Source organism: Oncorhynchus kisutch, linkage group LG14 (assembly GCF_002021735.2).
Source record: "Oncorhynchus kisutch isolate 150728-3 linkage group LG14, Okis_V2, whole genome shotgun sequence".
NCBI classification, from domain to species: Eukaryota; Metazoa; Chordata; class Actinopteri; order Salmoniformes; family Salmonidae; genus Oncorhynchus; species Oncorhynchus kisutch.
In genome coordinates, this window is record NC_034187.2 from 46,417,393 (window position 1) to 46,428,318 (window position 10,926).

Consider the following 10,926-nt stretch of genomic DNA (forward strand, 5'->3'; position numbering starts at 1 on the left):
ACCCTCCCCTAACCCGGGCGACGCTGGGCCAATTATACACCGCCCTATGGGACTCCTGATCACCACTCGGGAGCCCCTTACGTCTATACATGCCTTTCAACTTACAAAAATGCTTAGCCGTCTACTAACCAAATATATGAAAACTGTTTCAGATGACAAATTTTGTTCTGCAGAAACAGTTATGGTAGGTTACAGGTTGTCTTTCTCCTCTAACATTGATGGTCCTGTTTTGAAATGATCTGACAACATTCTTTTTAAAACTATGCCAAGATACTCAGTTGATACTGTCCGAATGTTTCTTGAAAGGTTCCATTACATTACGTATGTTATTGACTGGGGTGTGGTATCATATAGTCATTTGGTGTCATGCATTTGATCTCTACAATGGGGAGAATTTGGAAGAATAAGATAATCTATTGAAGTGTCATTAGTATCATGTGACCGATCTCTTAACGTCGTTCATTATGACTTTCACATGCATAGTGTGAAGTGACAACTTGCGAGAGCTTCAAAAGGGAAGACAGTGACAGGGTGCAAGGTATTGACTAATGTTTGTACCTGTCCTTTCATGTTCACAATATACATGTCTGATTATCCTGTTAACACCTAATGTTGACAGTGAGGTTAGCTACCTGCCACCAAAATCACGTTGCCAAGTGTTAAACCAACTCCTAAAATGTTGTGATTCAGATTAGGACCACTGCTACACCTCACAACACACACGCACGCACACTCACACAGATACATTATGTAATCAATCTATAGTTGGTTTCAAGGGACTTGCTGAAAATGTCTCTATACTCTTTATGTAATGTGCCTATTAGTTGTTTCAATTCAAGGGAATCTACTTCAGAAACAAGGAAATCCCAATTAAATGAATGTGTCAACTACAGGAAATTGGTAAACAAAACATGTTTGCAACTGATTTCCATTGAAATACCTCAAAAGATGTTATGGAAATTAAAAGGGCAAAGTATTTGATAGTATTTTTCTCACAACAAACCAGAATCAATTATACAATATTTATTTTGTTTAGAAAATGACTATTTATTTAAAAAAAATAAGTTTAAGGAATCCAGTGATATATGTAAATAATCAATAATCAGGTTAAAGTGCAAAAATACAATTATACAAAAAGATATCTGTACAAAAATAACATTGGAATGTGAGCTTCGAAAGAGGAATAAGGCAGATATGCTGACATGGCTTTAACCAAATGAGCAAATTTTAAAAAGACTGCGTTAGACACGTAATGTCCCTTAAACAATGTGGGGATCAAAAGTGAGAGTCTCTCGGAATGTCTGAGAGGTCAAGTTTGTCAGAAAGATCTGGATCACATTCCATACATCCATGATGTACTGGGTTTCATCATGCCCAACCAATACACAGACTCTTAAGTCCTTTAGCCCAATTATCTCTTAACTAAACGTGGAAAAACAACTTTAGTTTATAGTCCAAGGTGCTCCTGGAAATTGTCTGGATACATCATAGAGATCCAGGATTTTCAAATATCTGTGAAGAATCGTTCCCCACGATGAGCTCAAGATGTTGGTGAACATTTCACTTTTTCAGTCAGAACACTTCAGTTCAGTTCAAGTTCAGAGATGTTCTATGTTAAAGCTGTTGATGTGCCCTTGAGCAAGGCACTTAAACCTAATTGCTCCTGTAAATCACTCTGGATATGAGCGTCTGCTAAATGACTAAATTTGCTTTAAAAAAAATGATTTGCTTTTATTCTTTCCAGTGTCCCCTATTCCTCTTTTTTAGTTATTGATATCACTTCATCTTGGATGGCTTTAGTTCTTTGACCTGCATGTGCAACGTTTTATGGACAGCTAGAGTTCTGGACTGACAAAATCCCTTTCCACACTCCTGGCACTTGAAAGGTTTCTCCTTGGAATGGATATACCTGCAGGGCAGAACAGAACAAAAAGAACAAACAGGAGGTTAACGTTATGGTGATATATTGTTCTAAAAGGTATGAATTAGAACGTATGACTCTCATACTCAACACGTATGCAAAATGTTGATGTTGTTTATATCACTTACAGCTATAATTCAAATCAATATCAACAGTGCCAATGTCAATTCAAAGGCATTCCGATGTATTAGCTTTAGATTGCCCCCGCTAAACTCTTTAATATGCACATGATATCACTTCATGCCTTTGTTGCAGCTTTTCACACTACTTAACCAGGTTTTTACCCGATTTAATTCACATAGTGGATTGTTACTGGATTTTTTCACATACTGATCATGTTAGTGGCCTATCCCTCTAAATGGATTAACGGTCCAATGCATGATATGGTTGGGGCAAATTCCATTCAGGGCTATTCCATGTCTTGAATTAGAATGAATTCAAATGGAATTGGACTCAACCCTGATGCATTACGCAGTTTTTTTTATTTTACCTTTATTTTACTAGGCAAGTCAGTTAAGAACAAATTCTTATTTTCAATGACGGCCTAGGAACAGTGGGTTAACTGCCTGTTCAGGGGCAGAACGACAGATTTGTACCTTTGTACCGCCAAGTTGGCGACAGATTTGTACCTTGTCAGCTCGGGGATTCGAACATGCAACCTTTCGTTTACTAGTCCAACGCTCTAACCACTAAGCTAACCTGCCGCCCTGTCAGAGACACTACTGATTAATCAGTAGTGTATACGACAATTTAGGGAGCAATTACTCATATGTTGTATTAATATCCTATGCTGTTCTTATGTAGAAGGTTCTGTGGCCAATTTATAAAGATTCCAATAAAATATTATTCATTAATTTACAACATTTTCGCAGCCATCTATCTCCATACTCCTCGTTCATTAAATTGAGCTTCATTGTAATAGAAAAGTGCAGGTCTCACCTATGGTCTCGGAGGTGGTCCTGCCTCCGGAAGGCCTTGTGGCAGATGTCACAGGTGTACGGCCTCTCGTCCGTGTGCGTCCGCTCGTGGATAAGCAGGTTGTAGGACTTGGTGAAGTGGCGGCCGCAGAACTTGCACACAAACTCCTTCTTGGTCTTGGAGGGCAGGCGGCCGCGGCTGGGCTTGCGCTCGGGCGATGACAGCTTGGCTATGTCCATGAGACAGCCTAGCCCGCCATGGCGAGGGGAAGTGGTGGCGACTGCCCCCATTATGCTCAAGTCCTCTGCCTTCAGTGGGTCTTCCTGGGTGGCTGCAGCAGCCAAGTTGGCGAAGTCGAAGCGTGGCTGAAGCTTGTTCTTGGAGCCCTGGAAGAGACCCATGGCGGTAGCTGCGGCGTCGGCCGCAGCGGCCTGGTCCTTGGACTGGACCAGGTGGGGAAAGATGGGGATGGAAGGTATGCCTGGGAAGCGGCCGTCCATCAGGGCTGGGAGCTTGGAGAAAGTGCAGCGGGGAAGAGCGAAGGGAGGGTAGCCCAGGGTCCACTGATGGAGGTGGACGGCATGCAGGGCGCTGAAGCTATAGATGCCAGGGACCTGGTCCGTGGGTAGCTGGAAGCCATTGGAGGTCTGGAGAAAGGAGTAGTTGGCGAGTTGCAGGGAGGGGTGGAGGGGAACCGGGGCTGGAAGAGTCTTGCTGCCCATGGTTGGTGTCGCTACTGATCACCAGATCACGGGATTCTCTCTGGAAAAGCAACACCATAAAAAAGTCAGGTCATATTGACAACACAACAGAACTGTACACATACAGTATAACTCATGTGTTATTGTTTTACAAACCAATGATACATTGTTAACAACAGTATCTTCTACTATATTAAAAATACAAATAAGGACAATAATGATCATACTTTTTCATCACGAACCAGGAAGCATAATTGTGATATTTAATGAGTCTCAAATAACATTTCTAACTATTTCCTGCTACCCCCTCTTTTTGAGTCATCCTGGCGTATTTCCCCCACACCCTAGCACAACCACAATGCCAAGCCAATACACAAGCGGCCCGGCTTGATTATCTAGTTGCTTTTCAAGAGGCCTCATATCAGTGGATTAAGGTGATGCATGTGAATGTATCCCTTTACCGCTGAGACAAAGGGGAAGACAGTGATAAGAGCTGTCTGAACCAGACCTCCGTGCAACAGGAGCTACCAGCTCAACACATGGTCCGATACACACACACACACACACACACACACACACACACACACACACACACACTATGAATCACGTATTGTCCTCAAGGCACACGATGAGTGAAGACAGCCTGCATGTGTGGGTTTGTGTGTGTACACACATGCACGTGTGTGGCACATGTGTACAGGTCAGAGAAGAGAAGGTGTGCACTGCACTCCCAGTGCTGACACACAGACACTGGTGTGCGTTTGGTGTGGGTGTTTCCCATTCCCAGAAAACATGCCTGGGGCTGTTAAGACAGGGTAAATAGAATGACACCATTCACTGAGGTGAAATGCCTCCGTGAGCAGGACTCTAATGCTCCTAAATATTTTGCACCAGTGCGACTAGATTATAATTGTCGTAATGATGAGGCTTAGCTGTACCGCTGTTTCCGAGTGCCCTGGATAAATAAAAGTGAGCGTGGATGTTGCGCCATTACTACAGATAAAACCGCTTGTCCCTAGCCCAAACCATTGAAAAGTTGTGACTACAGTATATTACCAGCACTACGTTTTTCCCCAGCTGCAGCTGGATGCATCTCCATTGGCAGGCCATATTTTACATTAATAAATCATGTCAAGGGCCGTTAACACCTTGTTTACTAACATTGCTTCATTAGCTAGCTAGCTAACAACCTGGTAACTTTACCAGTGTATCCAAACATTTGGGGGTACATAAACAATGGTAAAGGGACAGCTTCTTCAGGAGATCAATGCATAGTCTCACGTCAGATGGCGTCATTCTTACACGACACGCAATTGCCAGGTGCCATTTGTCTAACCAAACATGGAACTAAATCAGGATTTAGATCATCCGCCTAACAGTAGGTATGACGCACTGGCTACTACGGCAAACCATGCTTGATCAGCTGAGTAAATTTGCTCCAGCTAGCAGCCTAGTGATATCATGTTTTGAATGGCCAATACGATAGCTAGTTTGCCAGCTTGTTGATGAAGTTGTACGGCACCAAAGTTATGGGACTGTTCTTAGAAATCAGCAGGTATTTGACTCTGACAGCTGGCACTGTGCCTACTTTGTAACAGTTGGCAAAACACGATAATGTCACAGCTAAAGCAGCTAAAGCAGCTACAAATTGGTGAATTAAATCTCGGCAGAACAGAAACAGTCTTATCATGAAAAACTCACGTGTGCTGTTATTAGCTATAATTTCACTACAGCATTGAGTGTGTGAACTGACGTTGTTAGCACAGCTTTCATTTCATATGGATTCATTTGAGGCTGGTTCAGCCAGCAAGCAGACACATGCTACTTAATTTTCGTGCACATTTCGTTTTTCAAAAATACTGATTCGACAACCACAAAACACCTTAGCTACATGTAGAATTATGTGGTGAAGTCTTGCTCATGAAAAAAAAAAAAAAAAAGCTTTTAAAACTAACAAACGTCTTTACAGGGTTATATATGAGTTTCTAGTGGACACCATGTACTTCAAAAGTACCTCAAATTCATATAGGCCCAATAAAGGCTGTAAAAATTTTATGTTTTATGTGGTGCTCTTAAGTGTTTTAAATTGGGAGCACCAGTGCTACCAATTAATGTTTTTAATGTATAGCCCTGTCTGTGAATCTGTTTAAACAGGTTTTGATAAGAGGAAATAACAAAGCACAATAATGCCTTTGTTTCTGTGCCTATTTGATGGTCAGGATATGACACAGTTATCCAGTGTCTTTTCTGTCTTAGTCTAAACAGAGCTGGCATGCCGCACCATTGTGATATGATTTAGCTTTCCACCAAAAAAGCATTTACCCCTAAGCCATGCCATTTGCTTTGTTTGATTTTGTTAGTCATATGGATTTGTGTGTAATCCCCCCTTTTTTTTACTGCTCTGCAAATATTGACTTCGTCATAATTCTATTACTGGTTGATATTATTAATATTATTGTTAAAAGTGGTCATGGGTTATCTACTTTAGTCATACATACTGTGTCATAATAACATAAGGAAACCACAAGATATGGCCTAATCAAGATATAGATAATAATAGTCTCCATGGATATAGATAGGCATATTAGAGAAAAGGACCCCTTGATCATATTGGTGAACATAGGCCTAAAATGTTAATAAATAAAAGTGGGGAGTGAGTGAGAGCCATGGTTGCGCTGCAGTAAATAAGAGTGAAATAGTCCTAATTAGAATTACCGAAGTTCAAACGTCCCCCGGGGATTTCTCCTTTCTGATCATGACGCAGAAGTAATTGACTTTTACTTAGAGGTCATTAGGGGAGATCAGCGGTTGCTCCCGAGCCGTCTCGTATCCTTAATAACCCTTTGATGTCTACATACCATCTCAACGACTCAACAATCAAGCTGAACACTGCTACGTCCCATTCCCCGTTGTTCGTGACTGGCCAACTGTTAAATTCCGCGCCTCGGCCGAAAGCGGACGTGTTGTGAGATTTGAACATGCAAGATAACGCAAAGCATGATCGAATTGTCCCACACACATATCACGCAGGTATATTATTGTTAGTATGTTTCAGACATGTGCTCTCTACTCTAATTCTAAATATGTAGAGGTTAGACTACTAGGACAGTTCAAAACAAGATCCCACATCCTATGGATTAAAGGTGACCCGAGGTAAACCTAAATTACATATTGCCAAGACGTTGTTGGCTAATTAGGAGAATTTTGCATTGGTGTTGACAAGAAAAATCAAATCAGCATTCCCATTTCGGTCCCCACACGCCAAAATGGATGAAAATCAGCGCAGCTTTTCCTTGCCACAAGTGTATTTAAACTGAGGTGATGAAATAGTTAATGGGCTCACTTTGTTGTATCCATATATGCGCGCTCTTGTAGCCGACAGACATGGGCCTTACCTATAACATTAGGCCTACATGTAATTTCAGGATTTAGAGGGAGCTTGCATCTTTCAGGTTGTACATAAACAAAGAGACGAATATAGGCTACAGTAAGCATTACATTGTAATCCACTAGTTTAGGATTAAAGAATGTGGGAATATTTTTTGTTATTCATTATTATATATTTTTTATTGAACCTTTATTTAACTAGGCAAGTCAGTAAAGAACAAATTCTTATTTACAATTATGGCCTACCCCGGCCAAACCCTAACCCGGACGACGCTGGGCCAATTGTGCCTATGGGACTCCCAATCACGGACGGATGTGATGCAGCCAGGATCGAACCAGGGTCTGTAGTTACGCCTCTAGCACTGAGATGCAGTGCCTAAGACTGCTGCGCCACTCGGGAGCAAATACACTCGGGAAACTACAGGCTACGACTCAGTCAAACTAAATCCATATTGTCAATTTGCCTTATAACCCTAACCTCACTACTGTGGCTAAGATAGGCTTTCTGTCATATGCCTACATATCTTTTTGGTAAACCAAACTGCATGCAAACTTGGATGATTTCATTTTTATTAGCTCTCCTGTTTAAAAGTGGATTAAAGTAGACTACAACGTATATTTCTTAGAAACATATAGTGTTCAATTCTTATAGATGGAATGGTGACCGTGTGTGTACTCGCTGGGCACACACTGGTTGAATCAACGTTGTTTCCACGTAATTTCAATGAAATTACGTTCAACCACGGGGAATAGATGTTGAATTGACGTCTGTGCCCAATGGGTTTTGGAGAGCAACTTCAGAGTTCTTATGTTAATGCAGATCATTTGGTTAATTGTGCAGCAATTACCGCGAATGCGCATGTTTTTAGCCGTGTGTTGATGCAGAACATGAGAGGATATGGGCACTTGAGCGCAATAAAATTAAATAAAGCAACTGATGTGTGCACCTAAGCAACGTGGGAAAAAGCTCTCTGAAAATAACAATAAAAAAATGAATAGGCCTAAGAATGATCCCAATTTAAGACAATTGTTCCAAATCATATTTCATACCATAAACCCGTGAATTTGTTCATAGCAATTAGCACAAACATGTGGTCACTGTTTTAATTCAGATGATTGTAATTCCAGACAAAATACCGTGTTTTAATATGAGATGTATAGATTCCTACAGCAGAAAACACTGATAGATCGTGTGTTCAAGTAAAAAACTATAACGCTTATCCATGTAAAGTAGCCTACAATAAAATGACGACTTTCGTTATATTCCATCACAGTGGTTTAACTCTAAATATGTGATTATTAATAGCATGAAATTCCCCTACAACTAAGACAGCTTAAAGTTGATAGATATCAAAATAAATTATGAAATGTACGCCGACACTAGCTTTTGTTTTTTGATGGCCTATTGAAATTCGTTGAAGTAAGTACTATAAGAGACTGCTAAAACAAATAACAACGATAGCCTTATGGTCATAATCATCCTAACCATTCCAGCTATATTTGATTAAATCAATATATTACTAATATTTGGAAGTAGGCTTACCTTATGCCACAAATTAATGGAAAAAATATCATACATTATAGACAACAGAAACATGCATTCACTACGACTTTCATACTGGTTTGGATCAATTAAATTGGGGGAAAACCCTCAATCAATGGCCATCCTCGTCATCAAACACAGGAATCTTTCTTATGTTGACTCAGACCATGTAATGTATAATTCAATTCAACGAAATGTATGTTTTGCATGGAATTATTTCTTTATTTTCACATAGATCCTTGTTGATTTTACTCCATCAACTTCACATCGTGCTGGAATGCGTTTACTTCTGAAAGATCGGTCAGTGCTATCCAGAGTGCTTGGGACGTTTATACCCTAACCTTAACCCCTGCCCTTATCCTTAACCATAACCCCTTACCTAAGGATCCCATATAACACGTGAAATATCCCACCTGTTTCACACTCGCCTGGCGCATCTAACTCAGAAGGCACCCAGAACTGACTCCATGCAAGCTCGAGACACTGTCGACGATGTTTACTTCTAGTTCCTGCGTTAAAACATGCCAAAAGTCAAACGGAATATTAGGGGATATTGTAATAACACCTATATTTACTTTTAATGGAACAGTTATGTTACTAGAACTCAGCTCAGACCAGTTGCGCTAAAGTTGACAGCTTTGTTCATTCCCCCCGAAGAAGCCTGAACATAAACAACTTTTAAACGTCATATTCTGACAGATGGCTCATAGAAAAATTACAGACAAAATGTAATACAAGGAAATAGTTACCAGCTCAGATTGGTCGGTCCTTGGATCCGGAGGGGTCCTGGAGTTAAAAACTTGGGAACGGTCCGATGCAAAACGCCTTGGAAAAAAGTTTCAAGTAGTTCAGAGAGAGTTTTTGACTTCGCAAGACAACTTGCCCCGCATGTTCACACCGAGCTCAGAATGTAAGCGCGTGTAGTTCACAGCTGTCCTAAATAGTTGTGTGCAGGACTTCTATAGTGACTCTGGGGAAGACGCCTTCTGTTACTGCCCTGCGGTCTGCACTCAAACCGCCTCTTTATTGCAACCAAACCCTTTACTCGCACATGCGCGTCATTTAGTCAGCCCCCATTCGAATTTGAGATAGCTCTTTACTGTAAACTCAATTCCCCTTTTTTTTGGAAGTAGGCTTACTTTATGCCACAAAGTGGTGGGGGGGCGAACATAGTTGTACGGGCGAACATAGCTGCAGCACAGTGTCAAAAGTGATATCTTTTTCTTAAAGAACTTAAACAAAACGTTGGTGTATGGCCTTAATGAGCTTAATGCATACAGCATTTTCCTATTTACAAACGAATCAAAGTATCAATTTGCCATTTTGTCTAGCCCATAACTGAAAATGGTTTATTTTTAACCAGCGTCTAGGCCTATAGACTTTATAAACAGGCATGTCATTTATATAATTATTAAGATATTATCTACATTATATTAATATTATTGTTATTATCAGCATCATCCTAGTTTTAATAACAATGCTTATACTTATTTCCATAGGGTTGGTATTATTAGTGGATGCAACAACATGTGGATTTAACCTCATGCACCTAAAGCATACGATCTGTAACCTGAAGGGCAAAAATCGCCAAAACAAATAATTTCGATTATTATATTCATTGGAATAAAAGCAAATTGCTATTTTAAAAATGATTCCATTAGGTCTCCGGGCCTTCCTGTTTAAAATAAGCTTCTGTACAAGGTGGAAGGGACTAACAAATCAACTCCCTCTTTCTCATAATTAAAGTAAATATGCAACTGTCACTTTAACTTGAGATCGGGAGGGAAATAAAGAGCATTAGTGTATTTACCCCCCCCCCCCCCCCCCCCCCCACACCCCCCCACCCCACCATTATTCAATTAAGACGGATCTCAACCTCTGTTCAATTTCAAATGCAGGATAAAATATCTTCTTTATATGGAAGAAAGAGCAGTTGAGATGAGGTATTTCTAGGCTGTTTATGTAATAAAGTAAATATCTGAAGTTAAACTCAAATTAAGCATGGCAGGGAAGGAGAATTTACGAAACTGGAAACATTAGGCCCGCTGAGATGTATGACTTTGTTGAATAATCACTGAGTGAGCTATTTAAAAAATCGAATGAATACATTGACCTAATACATTTGATTAATATAAAACACTCATTGTCCAAGGTACAGCACAAATGCAGCTCACTGTAAGTCTTCACCGTCATCGTTGTTATATTGACAAGGTGTTCGTGCTCCTGTGGTCAAGCTGTTTTTTCTTCTTGCATTTGGAAGGCATTTGGTCCCTCTTAAATGTGTGGATAAGCAACACCTTGCGGTGGTGCTATAGTGTACAAAACCCGCCACCTGCTGGACATAACATTATCGTCTCCTGCATCGTCCTGTGTTCCTCCTTCACAAACAAATGAGGGGTAAGGCCAGAGCCCTAATCCCATGCCATGCATTGTTTATTATCGACCCAAATAACTTA

The 10,926-nt window shown here is 40.5% G+C and overlaps 1 protein-coding gene across 3 annotated transcripts; it reads right to left on the reverse strand.

Annotated features, from left to right (window-relative positions):
• Positions 1-1,008: 1,008 nt before the first annotated feature.
• On the reverse strand, positions 1,009-9,478 carry LOC109903139 (protein odd-skipped-related 1). 3 transcript variants are annotated; one of them, XM_031788441.1, is made up of 4 exons: positions 9,220-9,469; positions 8,884-8,979; positions 2,861-3,601; positions 1,009-1,909 (listed from the first exon to the last, which is right to left on the reverse strand). In XM_031788441.1, the coding sequence occupies exons 3-4, from the start codon at positions 3,559-3,561 to the stop codon at positions 1,777-1,779; spliced, it is 834 nt and encodes a 277-aa protein (XP_031644301.1). In that variant the 5' UTR covers positions 3,562-3,601; positions 8,884-8,979; positions 9,220-9,469; the 3' UTR covers positions 1,009-1,776. The 3 variants fall into 3 exon arrangements, with proteins under 3 accessions (XP_031644301.1, XP_020355357.1, XP_020355358.1); XM_020499768.2 differs by lacking the exon at positions 8,884-8,979 and having other exon boundaries at positions 9,220-9,478; XM_020499769.2 differs by lacking the exons at positions 8,884-8,979; positions 9,220-9,469 and adding an exon at positions 5,242-5,350 and having other exon boundaries at positions 1,023-1,909.
• Positions 9,479-10,926: the final 1,448 nt, after the last annotated feature.

Coding starts and splice junctions, on each gene's coding strand:
- LOC109903139 (XM_020499768.2), bottom strand. CDS start 3,561: ATGGGCAGCAAGACTCTTCCAGCCCCGGTTCCCCTCCACCCCTCCCTG. Junction 1,910..2,860: donor GACCACCTCCGAGACCATAG/GTGAGACCTGCA, acceptor TCTGCCCTGCAG/GTATATCCATTCCAAGGAGA.